This window comes from Aythya marila (genome assembly GCF_965140915.1).
Source record: "Aythya marila genome assembly, chromosome: 1".
Taxonomy (NCBI): domain Eukaryota; kingdom Metazoa; phylum Chordata; class Aves; order Anseriformes; family Anatidae; genus Aythya; species Aythya marila.
In genome coordinates this window covers 110,042,175-110,067,010 of record NC_139042.1, presented here as the reverse complement: position 1 = coordinate 110,067,010, position 24,836 = coordinate 110,042,175, and the positions used below count along the sequence as shown (strand labels likewise).

The window sequence follows — 24,836 nt, the reverse complement described above, 5'->3', positions numbered from 1 at the left end:
TGCTGTTTCATATAGAATATATTTTTCCCTATGAAAAAGGTGTAACCTGTTCTTGGTCTGGTATTTGGTCTCTCTGTAGAAATACCACCTGTTTAGTTATGTCAAAATAAAACTGATTTGTATTATGGCGCAACAGCCCTGATTCACTTCTACATCAGTCCCTCTAACCTACCTAATTCAAGGCAGCTATACTGAAGAAAAACTGGAGCAATGCAGCGGCAAATCATTTCTGATAAAAAAGATGCATTTCCTTTAAATCAAAGTAATCTGAATCAGCAAGCCAGAAATCTTCATTTAAATAATTGCTTTTAATAGTTTTGTGTATGCACATTATTTTTTTTTCCCTGAAGAAAAGCAGGTTTCCATCAGTGTGTAAACCTTTCACTGTGATTATTACCATTAAATATAACCTCTGATGCTATATCTGGGTTCATTTTATTTTCCCATAGGCAGGTGCACTATATTTGTACAAATCTATTTCACTCAGCACACATTTACTCATTTGGGCTCTTACTTACTATTACTAAGCTATCTCTTTTTATACTCAGGATTTGCTTCCGAGTGCTTGGAAATCGGAGTTGAGCTAAGATGTACATCAGAGACATCTTTAGTGAAACAACGCCTCTCGTGCCTGCAGAGAGTTTGGGCACAAGGAGGGGACATTTATCGAAAACGTGCTTCGCATTTGAGAGTGATAGAAGCAGTGTGAGGAAAGAGCTAGCTGACCCTGACTCAGGACGACCCTACAGCCCTTGCCTCCCTCACCCTCCCCTGGGGCAGGAGGGGGAGCCCAGCGTCGCCCCATGCCCCATTTTGGGGCCCTTTCCTTCCTTCCCGAGTCCTAACACCTCCCGGCCCTTTGTTTTTGGGGGTGTCCCGGGGCGGCGGGGCTGTGGCGGTGAGCGCTTGGCCTCACACACGCCCTGTGAGGAAGCCGTGGGCGGGCGTGAGGCAGCTTATCAGGCCCAGCGCCTGCGCGCCGCCCGGCCTTCCCCCAGCACCCCGGCGGGGAGACAAAGTCCCCGGGCGAGGCCAACGGCCACCGGGTGCCCATGGCCTGGTGCTGAGCCCCTGCCTCCTCCCTGCAGCACCGGGAGGCCTCGCTCGCCTGGTGAAGCCCCACAGTGACGGGGACAGAGTGGGAAGCTGACTTGAGTCGGGTTTTTGGGGAGGCAGCAGGTGTCGGGAGCTCACGGGTGCTGTGGCTGCCAGCCCAGCACGGCACGCAGATGGGGTGCCTGGCGGCGATGGCCGGATGGCCACTGAAGAGGTGGCTCGGACTCGTGCTCGTCATGCTTCACCTTGTTACTTTGGGTAAGTAAAATCAACCAGCACCGAGGGAGATGCTTGCAGGTGCCAGGCTGGAGGTGCCGGGCGGTCTCCCCATCTGGGTGGGAGGACGTTGGGTGTTGGCGGGGTGGCTGATGCCCACAGGGGCACATGGTGGGACCCCCTGGCCTCCCCAGCGGGGAGGAAGCAGCATGTTGGCCCCGAGGGGATGAGCAAGCTGCCGGCTCCTGCAGTGCGGTGGTTTCTGCAGTTTTTTGGCTGAAACTGAGTTTGTGGAGGGGAGACGGGGCAGGGTGGTGGGCTGCGCTGCTGCATGCCAGGGCTCCCTCCGGCAGCACGGCTCCGTGTTGGAGGACAGCGAGGGCTGTCCCCATGAACCAGCCACAACGCTCGCCAAAGACCACAGATAGCCCTGACCTCAGGAGGCTTGGGGTTGAGTCCTCTATGCTGTATGAAATGTTAACCCTGAAACCACAAAAAGCACACTCCTGAGCTGGGATTTGTTATGGGTGTGAAACAGGCTGTGCTTACCGGCGGTCCTGGTATTTCACGGCAGCTAACGATACCTGGGGGCCAACCTGGGCTGAAGCGGGGCTCCCATTAAAAGTAATGCAGAATTAGGAGGTTTTCATGGTGCTGTTGTGAAACTGTGAGATATCTGATGCTCTCCGCTGGGTTTCGTTTTGACTTTCAGTCTCAGAATCTTAAAACAAAACTCGGAGAATTGAGCAGGGATGCAATCACGGGGCTCGCTTGGGAAGAAGGCAGCCTTGGGCCCCCCTCGTGAGATCTGTGCTCGACGCTTTCCCCCGCACTCCTTCGCTGCCCTCTGCGCTTGTGAAGCACATGTCAGCCATGGGCATGTTGTGCCCGCATTTCAGTTGGCAAATAACCTGCCACGTGCAGAACTGCCTCTCCCTCTGTAATTTAAGACCTGGTGTTTTAATGTAGTAATGAGCAGGTGATAATTTGGCAGCCCTGCAGTTTTTCTAGAAGGGGTGCTGATTCCAAGACCAAAGACGAGCAGCAGCCAGATATATCACTTGATGCTAATAAGCAGTACTGGAAATAGGGGGTTGATAATATTAGCAAACTAGGAGTCCCTGCAGTTACTGTACTTTTTTTGGCATGGTTTACTAAGGGAACACTAGTTCATCCCGCTGGCTGTCTCCCCACCTGTTTCTCAGGCCCTTGCTTATAACTTTGGAACACTCTGCCCCGTTTCGACCAAATCCTACAAGAAGGCAGAGCTGCGGTGTTCTTGCCTGCTGCGTGGAAGCTGCAGGCCCCACATTGTGCCCAGCCAACAGAAAGGAGGAGCGGGCTGTGAGGTGGCTCAAAGCAGGCAGCACAACAGCCCCGAGGGCCTGGGAATCAGCTGGGAGCGGTGGGGAGACACCGCTGGTGCCTGGGCTGGGAGACACCAGACATAGGCTTTGGTCAGCCTGCGGCTGAGCTGAGTTACTTCTCTAAATCTGATTGATTTCAAAATTCCAGGGTTTAACTTGGCAAGACGCAGAGCAGGCAAAAAGCTATTTTGGAAGTGTTGCATCAGCTTTTGGGGTGTAATTGTTAGATGCTTCCCACGCGGTGAGGCGGCGGGGAGCCTGGTGCCTCAGGAGCGGGTCGCTTGGCAGACTGATGAGGGCAGCACAGCCGATGCACTTTCTTTCTCCCTCCCTATGCACACATACATACCCTGCCACCTTTCTCTCCCAAAGAGGTATTCCTGCATTAGTGATGCTTAAAAATCCATGGTACAGTATCCACATATGAGCAGTTCTAAACGCCTCACCAGGATTTTTAGGTGATGCCTTCCTGATGGCACCCATAGGGACCGCAAGGACTGGCCTCAGATCTTCTCATGGCAAAACTGTGAAGCCTTGGGAGTCGTGGCCCTGCCAGTGAGTTCCCCTGCCCTGTTGAGCAGGTCACCAGGGCCAGCATCTTCAGAACCGACCCTGTCTGGAGCTGCTGATCACCACGGCATGGCATGGCATGGGCACCCACAGCCTGTGGCTCCATTGTGCATCCTCGGGCTTGGCCCGTGTGTCCTGGTGCTTGCACACCTTCCTGCTGCAGTGCTCTGAAAGGCCAAAGAGCACGCTGGGGTGAAAGCAGGTGCTCTCCCTATGCTGTATGTCCATAAAATGGTAATATTGGGAATGTCAGGCTGAATTTTTACATGGTGGCAGTAGAGGGTATTGAGGTGGGGATTAATTAAAAAGGATGATTTGAAGATTGTACTGTATAGGAAATGATGCATGCCCAAGCTGCCTTGATGTATTTGTTTCCCCCTACATTTAATTTTGCTACTCTGGCGTTCACCTGAGGTGACCCCCTGAAATAACACTGTAATTTAGAGCTGCTCCCAAGATGTTGTCTGCTGCTGGAAACACTGATGAGCACGAACGCCCTGCCGTCTCAGCACGGTGGAAAAGGGGCAGAACAGCCTTGATTACATCCTTGATTACAGCACAAACTTACTTATTTATGGTCTGAATGCAATGATGGTATCCTCATGGGCTTGCTTTTCTCCTGCCATTCCACCTTCACACCCACCTACTAATCGCAAGATGGCCATGTTCTCCAGCCCTGTTTGAGGTTGTTATAATGGGAAAATATCGCTTGAAGTCACCCGCAATGACCTTTCCCTGCCCCAGGCATGAAGCTGGCGTAGGCACTGGTAGCTGGGACCCAGCCGCCCCTGGCCTGTGTCCGTGGAGCATTCCTTTTTGGCTTCCCTGGAGTCTTTTCATCTGACCGGAGGCAGTCCCGTTCTCGGTTTCTTCACAGCCGTGAAATTTTTGGGAAGTTCTGAGGAAAATCCCTACGGCTTTTCTGAGTTATTGGAGAGTTGGGGAGGGGAGGGGGGAATATTCACTTCCCTCGGCATCGCAAACGAATGTTTGCCCACAAGTAACTCACTCTGGGAATCCCCTCTCGCGTGTTAATACCGATAAAGTGCTCAGAGTGGAGCTAGGTTTTGGAAGGGGGTAATGAGCCTTGAGGTGAAGAAAGGTTACCTGTTTCACAGCCTCTCCCAAATATTAAAGCAGCAAGTAGTGAGCTCCAGGTGCTTCGCAGCTGATTTCCGTGCCAGCTCTGGTACAGGTTGTGCTGAGGGCAGATTGCGTGGTGGAGGTGGCAGAAATTTTTCTTTATGTACAAGCTTTGCCCACTTTGACACTGGATGCAAATTGAGTTTCTATCTTATCACTCTTGCTGTCTTCAGCTTTTTTTTTTCTTTCTTTTTTCGGACGAGTTTCTGTCTCCTCCCCCCATTCCAGATACGCAGAAAATAAATGTCTTTGGTTAAATAGCAATGGCAGCGGAACTGAGGAACTCCTTTCTCTCTGTCTGTCTGTCTATCCAGAATGAAACCTGCTCTAACAGCCTGTCTGGAGAAACAGAAACCCATCTACAGGCTTTTGCTTATAGACTGCTTTACTATTTCTGGCTTTTTTTTTTAATGAGAGCGCTCTTTGGGGGAGAAAAAATAAATTGAACAGACAAGCGAAATTCCTACACAGTCAAATTATAGTTATATGCACGTATATAGAGTTTGTAAAGTTAGCTGTGCAACATTTCTTTCACCCACATTGTTTCCTTTTTCCAGTTAGAGCAGAATGAACACAAATACCTCCGGTGAGCTCATTATTCTGAGGCCAAAACCTTTTTTGTATTTCTTGGATTGCCAAGGCCTTTGCAGCCCTTTTACGATGTGAATGTCAGACATTCCTGCATTTAAACATGCAAAGTTTGGGGCCGAAATTTGTGCACACTGAGGGCGATTACCAGCAGAAGTGGCTGCCCTACACGTCCTCACACCTTTCCCACTTGGTGCTGCCTCAAGCCCCAGATACAGGTGTGGTTGGTGGCGTAAGTAATAGGGCATACACCCTGCTGCTCTCCCCGCTGCGCCTGGCAGAGTTTCCTTTTACCTCTTTTTTTCCCCTTTTTTACTTTTTTTTTTTTTTTTAATTTTCGTTTTCCACTTTTTATCCTTCTTGCTTCCTTTTTTCCCTTTCATCCAGCTGCACCCCAAAGTTGTGCCAGGCTGGAGGAGAATTTCCACCTTCACAGAAATGCTCCATCCTTTCTAACATGTTTCCTCCCATAAGCACTGCGTGTCTTCAACATGATATTCTTCATGATGTGGCAAGACAGATGCATTAGACACACTTAAATCTGTTTGTTGACGAAAGGAAGTTGGTTTTGCTTTTAAGGATATGAACTTTATGTTGAATTGTAGCCATTCTGTCCCCTTGGAGGGGCATCAATATCAGGAGTCTCAGGAGGTCATTTGAGAATATGTAAATCTTTCCCAACGCGGAAATGCCACGGGCTCTGCTTCTGCTTTTTCACTGTTATGCTTTTAAAATATCATTCGTCCCAGGGGACTCCCTGGCTGAAAATAAAATTGCTGACTGCTGGGTGGCACCTCTAGCTACACGGTGCTCAAAAGCTGTCCGTGCCCCAAATGCCCCTGTGTCGTATAAAAAGCTAGAAAAGACCATCGAGGCCGGTCCCTCTGCACACTGCTGAGCTCTCTCCGTAGCAGGTACCCTCTGGTGTAATTTTATGTGCCTGACAGACTGAGACTTCATCCCTGTTCCTGGCACGCTGCTCCCCGAGCAGACCGTGCTGTCAGCCGCTGCTTGCCACCGGCAGGGAGCCCTGAGCTGTGATGCTGCCGGCTGTTACCTGCAGCACCCGAGCAGTCCCTGCCGAAGCATCATTTCACTCCCTCTGTGGTTTCTGCAGCTTTCAGACACCCCTGGGCCGCTCTGTTCTGCTTTGGTTAGCCATCCTTCTCTTTAATATCCGCTTGCCAGGCGACGCTTTTATCCAGGGCTGTTCAATCTTTGCTCCAGCCGAGGGGCTGTGACAAGCTCACCATCTGCAGAGCGCTGCTGAGTTAGTGCTGGAGCAGGGACTGCGGTGTGTGAACAGGATTTGTGCTGGCAGGCCTGCGGCTTAGTCACAGCACAGGTACATACATATTGCTGTGGCGACAGGCAAGCACTTCAGACAAATAAAAACTGCGACTTCTCTAATTCTTATGTGAGAGGTGTAACACTTGATTTTCCTGGTCACTGGGCGTTTTCATCTCCTGTTAGTTTCAAGAGGGGCTGGCTACGTGGGGAGCATGTGAGGCAGCGACATTTAGTGAGCACCGAAGAAAATGGGGGCCTTAAGCAGTGGGGGGACCTTGACTTCAAAAGGTTTGCTGTGAGGACAGCAGTACTGATGGCAGGGGCGCTGGAGGAATTCAGAGAATGATCTGAGGACATCTTCAGCTGGGAGATAAATATAGAGGAAGTACAAAGAGATCCAGTCAGCAAGGGACAAAGGCTCCAGGGGAAAAAAAAAAATTAACAAATTTATTTTTGTCTTCATGTGCTACAAATCTCCCCCAAAGGCCTGTCTTACACAACTGCCACATCTAGTTTCTGTCCCGAACTGGGAAATTGTAAGAGTGCTGAGCCAGATGCACGGATCTGAGCTTGAAAGGAACTAAAATATGCAAATCCTCCAAGGACATCCAGATTTTGTGTTTCCCCTGCCCTTTTTCATCTAGCTGGGTCACCCACTCCCAGTGCAGGGAATGGAGAAAGGGGGAAGGCTTGGAAAGACTCTTCCCTTCCCTCCTTTCCCCAAGTCAGAAATGTCCCCATCCCCAGCGTCCCTCCTGCTATGCACCGACGGGAGGTAAGCAAGCCCTCCTTCTTTTCCTCCCCAAGCAACATCCATGCAGAGGGCTCTGCGGCAAATGGGAGGATATTCAGAAATTATTTAGTCATCATCACTGTCCCCCCCAAGTCCTTTGACTTCTCCTCTCCAGCTCCGTGCTCGGAGGCGACCTCCTGGCTAGCACCAAGATCAGAAATTTGCCAACTGACTTGTGATGTGAAGAGTTGCAATCTTACTCATCTTATAAGCAAAGCAGACTGGACATACCCAAGCGGTGGGCTTGTCCCAGCGCGAGGCACTCGTGACTCAGAGAGCAGCAGATTTTTATCTCGAGAAGTTCCGAAACAGGACTCGGGCAGGGCAGGAGCAGGGGGGAGGAGGACCGGCTGGCTGGAGTTGCCCCAGCGTTGCAGTGAGCCCCTTCACCAAAGTACTTCAGATTCCCTTTCGCCTTCTCAGTTGCTAATTGCAGATAGTGGAAGTTTTCATGATCCGTGGAGTTTCTTCAAGGCTAGGTTTTTGTCAGAGCAGCGACTTAGTCGCAGAGCATCCTCTCAGCTCCTTCTGCCTGGTTTCCATGGCATAAAGATAACCAAGAGGGAGTGAAATTAAGTTTCTGGTGTTTTTGTCAGGAACCTGCCAATGCAACTCTAGTCAGAGGGAGGAAGGCTTTGGCAGGACCTGATGGGAGCGGTGCGTGTCTGAGAAACCAAGCCCACACCTGACAGCACACGTGTTGGGACAGCCATGTGAGCTTCTCTGAAGTGAGCATTGCCCACAGCACATAACTTCTTACCAAGGTGTCATCAGGGAGACAAATAAGATTGATACTTTCCGATTCGTCATCACTAGGGCCCCGGGTTAACAGCCTGCTGGAAAAATGGGCTTAGTGCACATCCCCTGAGATGTGCTGTCTTGCTGTCTGTAGATGCAGAAAGGTCTCCTCTGCTTTTCACAGCTGCTTCATGATTCCAAGGATTTCTCCTCTGAAAAAGAAACAAAATTAAAAATAATAAATAATAATAACATTAAATGGAAAAAAGGCAGCTGAAGGAGTGGGGCATAAGAAGTCAAAAGATATGCCAGGGACATGAATGCTGTTGCCAAATTGAGCTGTATAAGGCTGGGCTAAGCAAGGTTGGTGCTTTGCTCAGCAGGAGTGTGGCTGTGAGGATGGAAGCACACAAAGGTAGGAAGCACAGCTGAAACTGCTGAGCAGGGCACTCCCAAGTTATGGCTCAAAACCAAGCAGAGCTGAACTTTTAGAAAACCTCTTTGCCCCCGCTCCCTGTCTCAGGCCTGACATGACATCGTAAAGTAGGATCAATCCCAGCTCTGCCCTGCTGTGGGCACACTTGCCAAGTGTGAGCATGTGTGAGGCAATGAGCTGGAATGGAGCCGCTGCCAGATGAAGTGTGTGGCAGCTTTTCTTCAGGATGCCCTTAACCCTCCTCCCTCACCACATCTGGGATGAGTAAGTGAACAGGACCTACCAGAAGGTCACCGTGACACCAGCTAAACTGTGACACTGTGAACCAAATTCGGTTCACAGCTGCTTCTCTTTGCCAGAGCAGTGCAGAACAGCTGAGGGATGGATAGCAGCAGTAATTAATTCATTACCGAGGGCTGGGCTGGAGTTTATGAAAGGGGAAAGGAGCATTCCTCCTTTCTCTGTGTGCTGAGACCTTCCTGCATGCTGAAATCAAGCCTGGGCAGCAGGACCCTCAGAGGCTTCCCAGGCACTTGTGTGCAGGTTAGTAGCCAGTCCCAGGCTCTCTGAAGAGGGCTGGCAGCACCTGATTTTCTCTGTTTCATCTGGTCTTTCTCATTTCATGGAGTCTTTGTAGTGAAATGCAGAGTGAGGCAGTGATTTTGTCCCAGTGTCTCCACGCAGGAGTTATCTGAGCATCTGTTGGGCTATTTTCAGTATATTCACAGTGTGGGTTAGATGACATATAAGGTATTTCTTCCAGTGTTCAAGTGTAGCACAGGATATTTGCTGAGTTTTATCTTCATGGAAATCCTTGAAAGAATCTGATCGCTCACTGGTAAAATTTCCTGGGGTAAAGAAAAGACCAATGGGGAGTGTCCAGTCCTTTAAAGACTCAGCTCTTCAAAATTTCTCAATTTTTAAACTAATATAAAAGCCTGACAGAGCTTTTCGTAGAAGTGTCATCTGGAAAAATGTACAGGTACACTGTCTTACGTGCTGCTTACTCAGAGGGGCAAGGGACTCCAGGTCCACCACGAAGGACCTTTCCCTCTGTGTGGCTTGCCTTGTGGGTTGTGTGTGGAGTGAGGTGACACAAGGTGAGGCCAAAAAAAATGTCAAAATGGCTCAGCATGATAGAGAAGTGGTGGGTGGAAGGGGAGGAGATGGCTTCGGGCTCTCCTTTCCCAGGGAATTAACTGAAGTTTCCAGCAGCCCGACCCTGCTCCTCTAAAGCCTTGTGTGGTCTTTCGCTGCCTTTTACAGGCAAATGTCTCAGCAGCGCTCTGCCCCAGAGGCAAGCCGCTCTCCTGTGCAGCCTGGCCAGCAGAACCAAGCTCTCTGTGGCCGGGGGAATTTCTGAAACCTGGCTGCTGCAAGGGATGAAGGAAAGGGGGAAATCTAGTTAAAGGTTTTGTTAAGAATTAAAGATTGTTAAAGACTCTTCTTAAAAAACGGGAGCTCAACAGCCTTTCCGCCCTCCATTTCAGAGTGAACAAGGAAGGATGCTTTTCCTCTAAATTCACCTTTCTCTTCTAACCAGCCCTGTTGTGTTTAGGAGTAGTTTGAATGAAACACACTTGTTCTGCTGTTTGGTCAGCCCTTTCCTTGGTCCAGCACCGTGGGCTGCCAGCAGAGGAGCAACGTGAGTGCCCAGTGAGCAGGCAGGCTTCGTGGTGTGCAGGAGGGTGGTTTATTTCTTTTTCTAGAAAAGTCATTAAAAATTATTTCCATGGTGGATACCTCCCCCGCAGCTTGGTTATGGAGAGCATTCAGCGCAGAAATGGGACAGAACTGAGTTTTCATTTTTGCTTTGCAGTTCACCTTTAAAGTGAAAGGGGACTTTTGTGGGACTGAATGACTCTTCATGGACCTTGGTTCCTTCAGGCCTGCAGCATTCAGGTTGCAGTTTCAAGGGTGCAGAGCCTTGTAAGGGTAGATGTGACATCAGCAGGAGTTTCCAGCCCCTGCACATGTACTGCCGAGGAGGTTTTTGTTCTCCTTTTGGTCGCAAAGGAGACTCTTTGGGGCAAGGCGCGGAGAACCTCATGCAACTCATGATGCGATGTCTCACTGACATTTACTGTACGCCTACTCTTCCCCTATTGCTGCAAAAGAAAATAGAAAATACACACTCAACTACATTGTTATCACCAGGATCCACAGTCCCAAAGCTTTCCTGGCTGCTCCTGGAGGTCTTGCCAGCAATAGTAAGAGCTGAACTGTGAGAACAGGCAAAGAAGTGGTCGAGGAAAAACACACACAGACACACACACAAGTGCACAGCAGGAGGAACTTCAAGAATCACTGTCCCAAATGGGTCGCTTTTAAAGTAACCAGAAGGAAATGCTTTTTCACACAGCATGTAATCAAGTCATGTAACCCACCGCCATGGGAGTTTTGCTGCGGAAGCCAAAAATATACGTGTGTTCCTGAAGGGGCAGAGCCTATTTGTGGAAGATAGCTCCAGCAGTAGCAATAAGCTGCCAACGTCAGGGAGCCCCTAAATTTGTGACTGCCACATGTTGGGGTATGCCAGGTCTCATCCCGTGTAGCGTGCAAGAACTGCTTTTTCTATGCTTTTGGGCCAGTGGCTTTCTGCCACAGGTCAGTGGGCTGAGTGGGCCCGCGCCGTGCCCCAGTCTGGCTGTAGTCATGCCTACGATGCATTGTAAGGGGAAGTACAGGTGGGGGGAAATCGTGTCAGAAACTATCACCTCCTTTCCTTTGGAAGATGAGCGAAGTGGTGAGATGAAGCTGGCACAAAGCGTGCAGGAGGGACGGGGAGAGCTGTGCCGCGGGGGACGGGGTGGGAGCTCATTTCATGCTCTGTCAGGGCTCGGGACTGCTAAACTGAGGCTCACAGCTGCCAGTGGTTGGCACTGCACTCAGGGAGCTCTCCCTGTTCAGGGCCTTCCCAGCACCTCTCAGATGTGTTTCCTGAGGTCTCTGCAGGGAAGGAAGAGGGAGTCTGAATCTTCTCTGCATCCGCCTGATTCCTTATTTCTCTGCTGTCAGTCAGTGGAGTGCAAGAGGTCGGTCTGTCTCCCCCTTCTACTGGAGATAAGTTCTGAGGCAGTGAGGCCTAGGCAAGCAGGGCAACCCCAAAACAACCCGGCCTTCTGGACTAGGGTGTGCAGGGGATGAGCATCACCCCAGAGGCTACACAGACCCAGGCAAAGGCGGACGCATCTGCCCTGGCCTTGCACAGGGCTGCAGGAGCCCATGGCTCAGTGGCTCCCTTGCGTTGTCTGTAGCCCGGTGCCTGTGAGCACCCACTGGAAAGAGGAAGGGAAGTAGTAATGTGAAGCAGTGGGATTACTGCCAGCTTGGTCAAAGGTCAGCAGTAACGTGTATTTTCCTCTTGCAAGAGCCCCAGCTTGTCACTGAAGGTGCACACCTGTACACAGTGCCAGGAGGGAGTTTGGGAATACCTGTGCTGGTTTACAGGTAATCCCAAGGGAGGCCTATGGGCCTTCAAAAATATTAATTCATTTTAGCTAGTCTAGGAAAAAATGTTTACTTGCTAATACCATGTTAATATTATGATAAAAGTGTGGCTCTAACCACAGTTTGTTATCGTAGGGCTGCTTCTGGGATCTTAAAAGGCTGTTTGTGTGTTGTTTATAAAAAAAAAAAAAATCAAAAAGCAAATCCCCCAGTCTAATCAACCACTGTGGCCATGTTTGGGATGCAGGGACCACAAAGTTAGAGCAGAGACTTTCCCAACACTGAGCTCTGAAAAGGGAGAACAGAGGAGCCAGCAGCTGGAGCACGTATGTTTTTATCCTTTCATCCAACAATCATGGCAACTCTTCACTCTGAGGTGTGGTGTTGAAAGCAGCACCAGAGCTTATTTTCAGGCAAGTAAGTCTCCTGCCTTTGCTTTTGGTAATTCATGCTGAAATCATTGCGTGCCTGCTGGCGATCGTGAGAAGGGCTGGAGCATCACATAAAAAGGCACCGCCCGGGCAGTCCTCCCCTCAAGGAGAGCTGAAGCTGTAGGTGGGGCGAGGGGTGAGGTAGATAAGGGGGTGCAGACAGAGCTGAGATAGGCGAGCTCTCCACAGCAGGCCCTGCCCCAGGGCTGCACCCCTGTCTCATTGCCTTCTGTTTGCCCCCGTACAGGCTGCGCGCTGCCGAAGGAAGTCAAGAGTAAAGTCGGGGAGAAGGTCGGCCTGCCTTGTTGCTATGAGATCCCCAGCTCGGAAAGCCTGCGCAACTACCGGGTCTACTGGCAGAGGAACACCAGGGAGGTGGTGCTGGCCTACTCGGAGGGGGAGAAGATCCCAGATTACAACCAGTACGTGAACCGGACAGAGCTGGACAGCAAGAACCTCACCCTGTGGATCTACCCTGTGGAAATCCTGGACAATGGCACTTACCAGTGTGTGGTTCAGAACCTCAGAATTTCACACGACTTTTCACCCCGTGTTGTGTGTGATGCGCCTGTGTCCCTCTCTGTTACAGGTAGGTGGGCTGCCTCCCTGCACCCGAGGCTTTCTGGCACCAGCCCCTAGGGGAAAAGGGCACTCCTTGAAGCTTTAGGCATAGTGTAGCAGGTAGCTTTTCATCGGGAAGCCTAAAACAGCACCAGAAAGTCTGTTAAGTCCCCTGTATTTCCCTTCAGGCAGCCTTCCGCCCGTCCTTCCAAAACCACCCCATATACAGAAAATTGCCCTTTCCTCTCCCACCACCACACTCCCCTTGATGACGCCCTCTTGGGAAAGGCCATCTCCCAGGTCCCACTGCCACTGGGTGCCCTGGGCCACCTCTGCCCCCTGCTGTCTTTTGGGCAAAGCTGAGACCCTCGGTGCATGGGAAGCATCCAAGCCACAGGTGGAGCGGGGTGGTGCTGCTTCTCCTTGGCCCCAGAGGCATCTCCTGTGGGGCTGGCCCGTGCGCGGGCTGCACGGCAGCTCCACGGCCTGAGGTTGGAGACTTGAGGCTTTCTACCTCAAAGGCAAAACCCAAGTTCCTTTGCTCAAAACGAATCTGAATCTGTTGTTGGAGGCTGCAGAAAGTTCCGCTGACATTATTTTCCACTTGCGCCACTTGTTTTTGTCGTGGTTGGTTTCAACCAAAAGCAGAGATACTGGTAACGTGTGTGTGTGTAAATATATATATTTAAACAGATTTGAATACCTTTAGCAGCAGAGCTCCAGAAATCCTCCAGACAACCACTGAATGAGCATTCCCTACCTTGAATGAACATTTGTCAGGAGAAAAAAAAAAAGCCACCACAAGTTCTTGAGGTTTGGCCACTGCCTGCCTACTTGGGTGAATGAATGTTGGACATACACGCAATGAGACAAATTCAGTGATCCTTTTGGGAACCAATAAGTAAAAAATGGCGCTGCACTGCTGGAACCCTCCCTAGCAGTGGAGGAGAGTATTGCTGAGGGGACCAGTTATTGTGGGAACCAGCAAAGGGAAAGCTCCCTTTGCCACAGCTGGAGCCAGGCTACCCTGAGCGAGAGAGGTGGAGCAGTGTTATGCCCTGATGACTGATCTGGGAGCTTCGGTGAAGCAGACTGGGAGGTTTGAAGGGACTTTCCAGATGTCAAACTGGATGTCAACAGTGTATTGCTCAACAGCGGGCCTGGAAGGAGAGCCGGGTCTGTGTCTGCCACTGGTTGGCCATGCAATGTTGAGCAAGTCTGTTTCACTAGCTACTGGGTAGCCTAGGCTATGGTTTCATGGTCAGCTTAGGCCATGGAAGACATGTTATGACCATAAGGGACTGCTCCCCATTTCCTTGCCTTTGTAGGCTGCCTTCTGCAGGTCCTGTCAGTCATGTGGCCAAAGTGTGAGTCAGGCAGGGAGCAACTGCAGACACAACCGTAGCTGCTCCAAAAAGGGCTGTTCTGCAGTGCAATAAGCAACATGCTGCAGCTCTCTGTGTAGCCTGGCCATGGCTGGGGCTGTAGGGAGCTGTTTAGTCATGCAATGAGCCAGACTGGCAAGGGGATCCAGGCTAACAATGAAACCAGCTTTTTCTCCACCTTCACCCATACCTGTTTTCTCACCTATTTGACCATCAAGCCTCAGAAACACTTGCACATCTAAAGCAGAGGGAGGGCATGGAACAAGCTGTGTGGGTGGGTGGGAAAAGCTCCAAAAAACAATTATGGTAATGCCAAAAAAGTCTGGTGGGAACACGGTCTGTGTTCGTCAGAGGAGGGCCTATGGATTGCTATGCATTTTTGCAATTAGCAGTATGACAGGGTCTTGCTCTCAGCTGGGCTGTCTGGGGGCTCTCATAAAGAAACTATAATTTATTCTGGTACTGGCCATCGTGGCTGAGAGGCCAACATGTGACTAACTCTCCCCCTCACCAGAGATGGACCCTCTGTGAGCTCCAGGGTGGGAAAGGACAGTGCAGAGTGTGTGGGGGGAGGAAATAGTCTGCCATTGCCTCTAATACAGATTTTTGTTCCACTGCTTCATATTCAGTCCAGTCTTATGACTCTGTTGCTCCACAAACTGCTGTATGCAGAGAGGAACAGCAGCACTGGAGAGGTGGCATCACAAAGTTCGTGACACCTGGGATAGTGATCAGGAAGGAAAAGAAGCAAAGGTCAACACTATATCCTGTCAAGGCTGCTGGGAGGATGCTAGGGCACAAGAAAGGCCAAACAGATTACCACAGAGGGAGAGTGTCCCATGGGGGAGTCTTTACTTTTACCATGGGTGACCAGGACTGTGGGGAATCTGACAGAATGGTTTCTCAATCTTTCTTTCTTCAGCTGACTTCAGTGAGCCAAACATAACATCAAATGTCATTAATACTACTTGTGAATCAACGGAGATGGTGGTAACATGCTCTTCTTATGGAGGTTTCCCCAAACCCAAAATCTCTGGATTCTTCAACAACGAGTCCCTCGTCTGGAATACAACCTGGGTGTCTGAGTCCAGCCTCAGCCCGTACAATGTCACTGGGAAACTGCATCTCAACGTGACCAAAGACATCAACCTCACTTGCTCCGTTGAATACAATGGCTTTGTCAAGTCCACCAGTTTGCTTCTAAGTAGGTTTCCATAATTGTATTACAAAAATGCTTTGCCGAACCTGCTAATTTGCCTCTTTGAGAAAGCAGTAGATGTTTGTATACCTGTTCATGCAAGGACAACCAATGATCCCACCTGTGAGCTGCACACCAAAATATTTCAATGGCTCTAAGACAGCAGGGATGGTGGAACAGTTATAGCTGTTTCTGGTGAGCAGACATGGCTCTGGCTTCCTGCTGCTCTGTGGTGGGCCACAGCTGGGTTGACAGGGCGGCCAGATCCCACAGCCTCAGTGGCTCACACAGGTTGGGATCGGCTCCATTCAGTGCCTGTTTGTACCAGCATGGTCTTGCTGCCAACTGCGTGACACAGACCAGGTATCTGAATGGAGGAACTTGAGAAACGTGTGTGCCTCAAATGCCACAGGCTGTGCTTACAATTTCCTCATTTAACAAGCGTATTTCTTTTTGCTTTAGTGACAGAAACCATCAGCTGTGGTCTAGACAAAATTCTGCTTTCATACATATATTAAATATAGGGTTAAGTCATATGGATAAAATTGCTTGTGCTTGGCTTAAAATTGATAAAATAATAGGTAAGTGTGTGCCTTGAAAAACTTGAGGGACAAGTGGAAACAGCATGAGGCAAAGCAGCGTGCTACAGTCCACATGTTTTTGCAGTAGAAAGAGATGCACAATAAAATTCTTAAAGCCAAAAGGATTGTTTTTTTTTTTTTTTTATGTTGTTACCAGAAAAAGTATTTTAAAATATGTCTCTGGATCTGATGGTTTCACTGTAGAGATACAGGCATCTTCAAGGGAAACTAGTGAAGTGCTGTTGGTTATCCTAGGGAATTTTACCTTATTCATCAAGGTACCTTATTCATCAATCTTACTGAAGTCAAAGGGGCTTGTGAGGAAAGGTGCCATTCAGTTTCAGGACGAATGCCAGAAACTAGTGCTTTATGAATTTTGGTTATTACTGAATGTAGCGCATAATCTCCCTAGAGATCATAATAGAAGGAGGTTACAAATACCATACTGCATAGAAATGGAGAGCAACAAAAAAAAAAATAGTAGTAATAACAATACACTGTTGTCACGTTCTCAGAAAAGGAAGCAATCGGCAATGAGAACAGCAGCCACAAAAACCCTGCCTTTTGGCTTTTAAGAAGTGTAACCAGTCCCACTTTGGTACAATGCAAATGGTCTGCCAAATGAGTTTTCCATGAACACAGAGTTCTAGACAGAATTAATATAGCTTCTGGTAAACCCAGGAGGCAAAACCTACAGTGGGAGACAAGTGGGGCCAGATTGTACAGTGGATCAGGCTAGGGTCTTAGGAGTTGAATGAAGCTTAATTGCACTAGAAGCAGAAGATGAAAATCTGAAGACTGTGAACATGTACCTGGTGTGTCCTTTCCATTGAATTAGGGTTGTCCTGTGTGGTATGCAAATGGCCTGTTACCTACTCTCATTTTTGAGTAGCAGAACAGTTATCTCCAGCAGTGAAAAACAAAAAGACACAGATCTGCTGAAACTGAACTCTGTCCCCAACCCCTTTTCCTTCTGTGATGGGACTGACGCCTCCAGCCTATTAAATACCTCTTGTTTTCCATCGCCTGTGAATTCAGAGATGAAAAAATAGGCAAAAACCAGGTGAAAGCAGCAAGAAAAACTGCAGAGTCCCACTAAGAATGGAAACTTCCTGGATGTGGGCTCAGTTTTTTCTACCGAGCCTAACCAGTTTCTTTAAAATGAGCTTATGAGCCTGTCTCAGTCCTGCCCTGAACAGAGATCCAGCATATTGGATGCTGTGGATGTGTTAAAATTTCAGCAAAAAGCAAGTGTGGGGGAATGGGAGGACCTCTACAGGTTAGGCACCAGCTTTGTCTGTTTGTTTATTGAATGTGTGCTGAATATCCCAGGTTGGATATCCCAGTTAGGATTTGGCCAGAACCACCAAAATTCATATACCTTCTCTTACATGAAAATGACAAAATGTTGTTGGGCCCTTTACTTATGTTTTGTTTCTTCTGTCTCAGCAAAAACAAATGACTGCATTGCCCCTACCATGCCTCCATCCTATAATGTCGTTACTGCTACAAGTATCATCTTTATCATCTTTCTTTTGGCTATCGCCCTAGCAGCAAGATACTTCCCAAGGCATGGTAAGTATAGCTCCTTTATCTAGAAACAGTCCCTTTCTGTTTATGGAGTATCTATGTAAAATACACTTTTATAGAAACTGTACTGGCACACTAGGTATTTTTGTACCTCTTCTCATTTCCTTTTTTTTTTTTTTTTTTAATGCAGCATCTACTATCACAAAACCTAAGTCCAGCTCAGGACTTTCCTACATTTTGTGCACATGCAGCACTAAGCGTTCTGGTTTGAGAGTCCAGAGCTGTTGGGGGTTTTGTCTGCAGATCAGAGTATTTCCAGAGAACAGGGGTATACAGAGCTGGATTCACAAAGGTCCATTTTTATGTATTAAGATGCTTGAAGATGCCAAGAATCTCAGTCATCACCATACATACAGCTGGGCACTATCAGTTTCAAAATGGGATCGATCTGTCCACATACCCTACTTGGACAATCCCTCAGAAAAGTCACAGAGCCAAAGTTACAAAAGTGTATGGTGCTGGGCCACAGGAAGGACTTTAGTACAGCGACATCTCACTTTTAGAAGAACCCCAATCGGGAGACATGGATTTGTCCTCTTTGTTGGTCCAAAAAGAGCAGAGGTGAGGTGCCAGGTCCTATGCTATGAAATTTTCAATAACTTGAAACGTGTCCATGATTTTTTTGATTGCAGAAGGGACCTCAAGCATCTCAGGGTTAGGTGGCAGCTGAGCAGATTTGTTTGTTTGTTTGTGGCTCAAAAATCTTACCTGTTAGCTGTTGCTCCTAGTGTTGTCTAAGCTGGCCTAGCCAGAAAGCCCCTGAAGACATGGGTAGGCATCTAAAGGATGTACAAAGGCAAGTTGGCACCCAGCCGGTACTGAAACTCAACAGCAGCACACGTCCTGTCAGTGCCCTGTTAGTAGCTTTGAAAAGCAGTCCTGCAGGAAGACAGCAGGCTGTGCAACGTGCTATAAATATCACCCAATCGAGCTCTGCCAGGTCTCTGGGGAAGTGGAGGCAGGAGACAAGAATCCCATACCGAGAGCACACAGTGCGCGCTTGGGCCAAAAGCCACCAGTCTGCGCGTCACAGCCCATCACGGTCACAGCGGTAACCATCCCCCTGCTGGAAAGAGGTCGCTCATTAGGCAACAGGGACTTGGTTCACTCGGGAACACGTGAGTTTGTCATGTTCCTGTCTTCCGTTACCTCTGTTACAATTTCAAGCAAGGTCACTCACGAGTCAGGGCATGGAGGTGGTGTTGCTGTGCTCTTCCCCTCGTCGCCAAACACACCCTTTCAAAAAGCAATGTGACCGCTGCATCAGGCTGGGATGATTATCTTTTGGTGCTTTATCACCAAGAAAGGGAGCATCTGGAAGGCAGGAACCCTCTTAGCCACACCTGTGCACCTCCAGAGTGCTGGCTCTTCCCTGGAGCCACGTTGACGGGTGAGCAGTAACCATGCTGAACACATGAAAACCACAACCCAACACAGCCTGTGCTGTTAGCTGCTGTGTGGACAATGAACTGCTAGTTATGGAAAAAAAAATGAAGTGGAATTGAAACATCTGTCTCTAAATAAGTGCAGGATGGAAATTAAAAGGTCTCCTGCTATTAGCATTCTGAGGTAGCCTTTTATATATAAACCAGATTGCTTTTAAGGTAGATGCAGGAAGCATACCAATGCAGTAGAATGACATCACCTGCACTGTCAGGAGACTCAGCTGCATAAACTCCTTTTTAGTCCCATTTTCCTAACACTCACAGGGAGCAGATCTGCCGAGTCAGGTGGCACAGTCACTTTCCAGACCATGTGAGATGTAAGAAACCAAGGCTAGCGTTTCAAACCAACTTCCCAGTTTGTACAGCTTGCTGCGCTTCGGCGCTGCTGTGCACTACCACCTGTCTGGGAAGGGAAATGTCTGTCCTGAGAGTGCTTCCCGCTGGTGTTGCTGCAGATCACCCTTCAGGAGGTGATGTGGGAGCTCAGAGTAGGTCTGAGAGTATCTCTGCTGCTCTGACATAGGGAAAGCTGGTCCAGGAGCTGCCGTGGTGCTCAGAGTCACTTCGGAGCTCGAAAAGCCATGCTTCAAGGAGCTGAAGTGTGGGAGGGAATAGAAAGAGAGAGCAAAACGGAAACAAGGGTTCTCAGATGTGTGATTGTGGTGGTGACCAAAACATGTAGGTGCTTTGTTGAGGTTCACACCCCCTAATCTGAGGAGTTTGGTAAGCGGCATTTAGTAACGTGTACCTTTTACCATTGTTTCCCTACAGACATTATCTTAGCACGTGACGACCTGTCTTTGTATCAGGCCGACATTCTAGATCTGTGCTAATGTGAACAGTTTTATCCACATGACACTATATAGATAACAGCTCTATATAATGGACCTTTCTATCAGATCAGACTATGTCTGTGGGCTAACCATATTCAGATGTACTGCAGGGATGAGCCCTGCCAAGGAAAAATAGGCATAACTAGATTTTAAAGACTTTTGTTTTCTTTGCTTTACTTTCTTGAAGAAGACGTTTGCATCAAACACTTTGATCTGCAGTTCACAGAATCACAGAATGGTTGGGGTTGGAAAGGACCTCCAGAGATCATTGGGTCCAACCCCCTGCTCAGGCAGGGTCACCTAGAGCACATTACACAGGATAACATCCAGACGGGTTTTGAATACCTCCACAGGAGACTCCACAACCTCTCTGGGCAGCCTGTTGTAGTGCTCTGTCACCCTCACGGTAAAGAAGTTCTTCCCGTTATGGCAATTGACTTCGAATTCCAAGTGCTAATGAGGGATCTTCTCTTTCAGCCTGTTTTCATTGTTCTAAGAATCAAGACCCAATGGACGAGGATGAGAAGGAAAGTATGAAGCCACCCACGATCTCTAAAATGACATCTGAAACATCATCAGTATGACCAGATCACATTTGCAGGTAATTTTGTTCACCACTCCTCTCTTGGCAAAATAGATTCTCATGCAATGTTAGCTCACAAAACCATGCGTGGTTTTGATATGAGTGTGCACCTTAGCATAAAAGTGGTAGGGCTCTACTGCTAGTTCAGACTCATGGTATTTCCCAACCATGGGATGAGGCTCATGTTGCTTGTGGGGCATTGCCTCCTAGAAATTATCTAGTGAAAAATGTTAGATGTACTTATATACAAATGTACTCATTTGCGAGTAGCATACCATCTGCTGTTCCTCTCTAAGACTTCCCCAAGAACCACTAGTATTAAAAACCTAACTAATATTAAACGGTAATATTGAAAGGAGTTACTTTTGTTATGAGGTGTTGTAAAGGATGGTACAGGAATGGCTGGGGAACAGTCTGGCTTACCGAGGGTTTATGACTGTATACACCTTGTTTTGAAAACTCAGTTGTGTTCAGGGCTGTGTCCTCCAAAAACACATTTTCCAAATCAGGAGGCTTAAGGAAAGATTAACAGCTAACTGTTACTGCTTGTCTCATTATCCAGGCGACTGTATTTCCTGCTCTCCCCTCAGCATGCTGAATTGCCAGGGTGATGCCATAGAGTAGCAGATGTAGAGTCCTAGAAGTCATGAATTTGTCACGCTGTGTTGCAGTAATCTAAAGGCTTAGAATTTTTTGAGACTGAAAGAAGGGGAAACTGTCGTTCAGGCCACTTTTCTCATTTCCAAACTTGACCACCCACTCATATTTTCCTCTGGGGAAGGCCCTATCTGGAACAGATACTAAAACCTTGGTTAGCACGAATCCTGGGGGGTTTTGTGAGTGCTGTTCACGGGTGGGAGTTCACCTACTGGATAAATCCATTCTGCCACATTCCTCTTTTGTCATAAAAGTTTTCCACACATTATTTTTTTTTTTTTTGTAACCTGCTGTTATTTCCCAACTCCATTGACTGGAACAGCTGCTGTCTGCGGACAGGGATGGAAGCTGTACATCAGGGCAACGTATTGCTTCCTCAGTAGCAGACTGTAATCTCGTAACTTTGCGATGCACTGAGCCATGTCCTATTGCTGCTTAAATAGGGCAGCACATTCATTAGTCACCCTCTCTCCGCTGAGGGATGGCACCTCTGTACGGTCCAAAGGTTTTCACAGCAAGCAGGTGCCAGTCGGTAGCTCAGAGTAGGGCCCATCTTGAGCTGTCTAGTTCTGACCAGCTGGTTTTACTGTAATAGGAGCCCTCTTGTGGACTATAGCAGGTGATCCCAGTTTTTCCTGTCTGCAACATTTTGACTTACATATGGGATTAAAAAGAAGGGGGAAAAAATCAGTAAAATGTTTTTTTTCTTGTGTCCTTCAGGTTTCTTATCCTGTGTATTCTGCACTGCAGTCCCCACCGTTCTCTACAGCAATGCTTATTGCGTTGACCCTTTGGCTCTCTGGAAGGGGATGACAGCAGTAGAAAAATTTGCTCAAGAAGACGGACAGCATAACCTTTGTGACCGAATACAAAAACCCACCTATGCCACAGAAGCTGTGGGGTGGTCCTGTTACAATGGGGTTGCTGGAATTCCAACTGGGAGGACCCTCCATGTTCCTACAACAGGTAGAAGAAGAATGCCGTCAGCATTGTGCTGCTCCAGCACGCCAGTGCAAGAGTTTGGGATACTCTGACGCTGCCTCTACGAAAATCAGGGGGCCTGCAGAGACCTAGAAGGTAGCCCCCATCCACCTACCCCTGTAATAATGCAGAGCTGGCCCCAGACCCCACCACAGTCTCAAGTCAGGCTGCACCTCCACGGTGCAACTGGGAGCAGCTACAACTCCTTATATTCAGCCTCGCGCCGGTATTTGCCAGTACTGTTCTTTGTGCTGGACGAGTCTGGATTTAGACTTGACCATTACGGATATGTGATATGATATTCCTTCTTCCCCAAAGCGGCAATAATGCACACACTTTTCAGGAAAAAGCACCTCGAGGTGGAAGTACACACCTCATGCTCATTTTCAGCGCTGTGAGACTTTGTAGGGAATGACAAATACTGACGGCACACCTAACAGATATCTAATATTGCTTACCTACAGCAGTGGCACAAGTTCTCATAACCTTTCTCCCCTGAAAGGATGGCCCTGCCAAGCCAGGTATGAAGACGCAGCTCCTCCATTAAGTTACTCAGTTTCTGACACAGTCCACCCCACTGGTGGTGGTGCACGTGAGCACACGCACGTGTACACGTATACAAGCTCTTATATGCTTGTTTTATATGCTTCCTACATGCACTTGTAAAGCCCAGATTAAAGGTCTGTAACACTCGGCGGTTAACTTACATGTACCTACAAGAATGAAACTTAAGTCAGGGCCTTGCTCCATAAATACGGGTCTGCTTGTGTTTGTACATTTGCCTAACAACAGTTATATGGGTCTCCATTTTTGGGGGGGAGTCTCTCACAGTGACATAGGGATTTACTTTGCTTTGAATGCTGCTGCTTTCTGTCAGCGTTCTCTCTACCCAGCCAGGACTTGAAGGAAGTTCCCTGCAGGATGCTAACATGGGATAGGACTCATCTGATCTGGGTGATATTCTTGCCTACTGTGTAGGAAAAAGTGGTTTCTCATTTTGAGGGGAAAAGAGGAGAAAAACCCCAAGCCCCAGCAAGCTTCCTAAGCAACTATGCATACTAACCTAACTCAGAGAACTCGTACTCCTGAGTATGCATACTAACAATGCATGCTAACCTAACTTATACCCAAGTATGATAGTGCTGTTTTGTTTTTTCCTTCTGTTCTGTCCTACTGCAAGCTGTACCTGTTACCTTACTGCTTCATTCATTTACGTATTTTAGCAGGGTAGACCAAAGTCTGAAAGCGCCACTCCATCATCTTTGTGGGAGGTTTTGTTGCTCAAACTCTCTATCTTGCTAGGATGCAGCACAGAAATATTAATTTCACTTATTTCTAGCAGGTAAATATTGAGAGAAAAATGGTTGGAGGAAGCAGGAGCACTAACAGCAGTTTATAGAGGATTGAGCTATGAGAGGCGAAGGGATCAGGGCGAGTCACTAGTGAAAAATAAGACACTGCTCTGTTTCTACTCCTGCAGAGTCATGCTGCCCCATCAGCATTTTTCTGCCTTCCCATTCTATGAAGTGAAATGGGAACTTCAGAACATTTGTACTGAGGGGATTTTGACAGATAAAAGGAGATAAGCTTGCCACAAGGCCCTCAGTAGGTGACAGGGAACCAATGTTCTTTGCACGTGTGCACTCATTGCAGGCAGGACAGGGGTGGCACAGAAGGCAGCGCTACCAAAACAGCAACCTGACCTTATCACAGGAAGGCTGCCAGGGAAATGCGGTCTTGTGCTTTTCATGTTTCCATTTCTTTCAGCCTACATTTATTCTTTCCAGCACAAACTACCAGCTTCTTGCAGGCTAATACCCTCTTTTTAACTTCGATCATTTCCAATGTTTCCACCTTGCCACCCACGCTGCAGCCCTGACAGCGGTGCCCGCACAGCATCTTCCTTGCGACCGTCCCATGCCCTGCTTCTGCTCCTGGCTGATAGCATGGGCCTCTTGAGAAGGGTTTGTCTTTTGCACAGTGCCAAGCCTTTCTACATCACACCAGACTCCAGTGACACTTTAAATAACTCCTTAAAAAGGAAACAAAAACCTTCACTGACAAATATGTCTAGTATCAGTTTGTTTTTATATTCTTGATGGGCAGGTTGTTTATTTTTTTCCTTAAGCACTTACATTATGAAACATGTTTTCTATTGCTTTGTGCTGTATTCAGTGAATTGCACACAAATGGTTTCCATGAGACCTTTTCAGCTTTATATCTGGGTCATTGTACCAGGTGAGCTGCTTTGTTTATCGCAGGTATTTTGTATATAACATTTTTTTTTCCAGGAATTCTCCTTTAATTGTATTAAAAGTGAAATGGTGAACTTGGTGTCCTTTCCTCAGTAATAAAAGATGTCTGTTCTACATCCTGGGAAGTGGTAGAGCCTTTCAATTATTCATAAGCCCCATCCACCATGTCTCAGCTACTAAAAACGTGGGCTGTGTAGCACAAAGGTAGGTGATGCAGCTGGCTGATGAAACCATTACACTGGCTACAGCTGGCATCAAGACCCAACTCTGTTTGGTGTGCTCAACAGCGATGACAAAGAGCACTCGGGTACCCAACTCCTAACTTCCACACATCTCATGTTTGTGGATCTGCCAGGGATTAACTGAGGAGCTTAGCTGTGTGGCAGGTCTTTCTTTTCTCCCCCCAAAAAGAGAGTTTCTCTGCAAAAGCAAAATCTGGCGTAAAATGTTCCTACTGCATCCCTGCTACTTGTTACCTACCCTGCAAGTGGACAGCTGGTAACTTCTGCATTGTGCTTTTCTGGAGGTGGGGGGTGAGGAAACACTTATGTTCGTGTTTGACGAACACTGAACCAACTCTTCCCACAGTCTGGACAGCGACTTTGAGTACAAGAAATGAGGAACCACCTTTAGCAGGAAACAGAGCAAAAAATGGCTGCCCATCTTGAGTTGAATGTAGATGGAAAGTC

General features: G+C 48.1%; 1 protein-coding gene across 1 annotated transcript; it reads left to right on the top strand.

Moving 5' to 3' along the window:
• Nucleotides 1–992: 992 nt before the first annotated feature.
• CD80 (CD80 molecule) lies at nt 993–24,254 on the top strand. The gene is made up of 6 exons (XM_082784442.1): nt 993–1,314; nt 12,326–12,667; nt 14,947–15,228; nt 17,253–17,378; nt 20,149–20,272; nt 21,632–24,254. The coding sequence occupies exons 1-5, from the start codon at nt 1,230–1,232 to the stop codon at nt 20,253–20,255; spliced, it is 942 nt and encodes a 313-aa protein (XP_082640568.1). The 5' UTR covers nt 993–1,229; the 3' UTR covers nt 20,256–20,272; nt 21,632–24,254.
• Nucleotides 24,255–24,836: the final 582 nt, after the last annotated feature.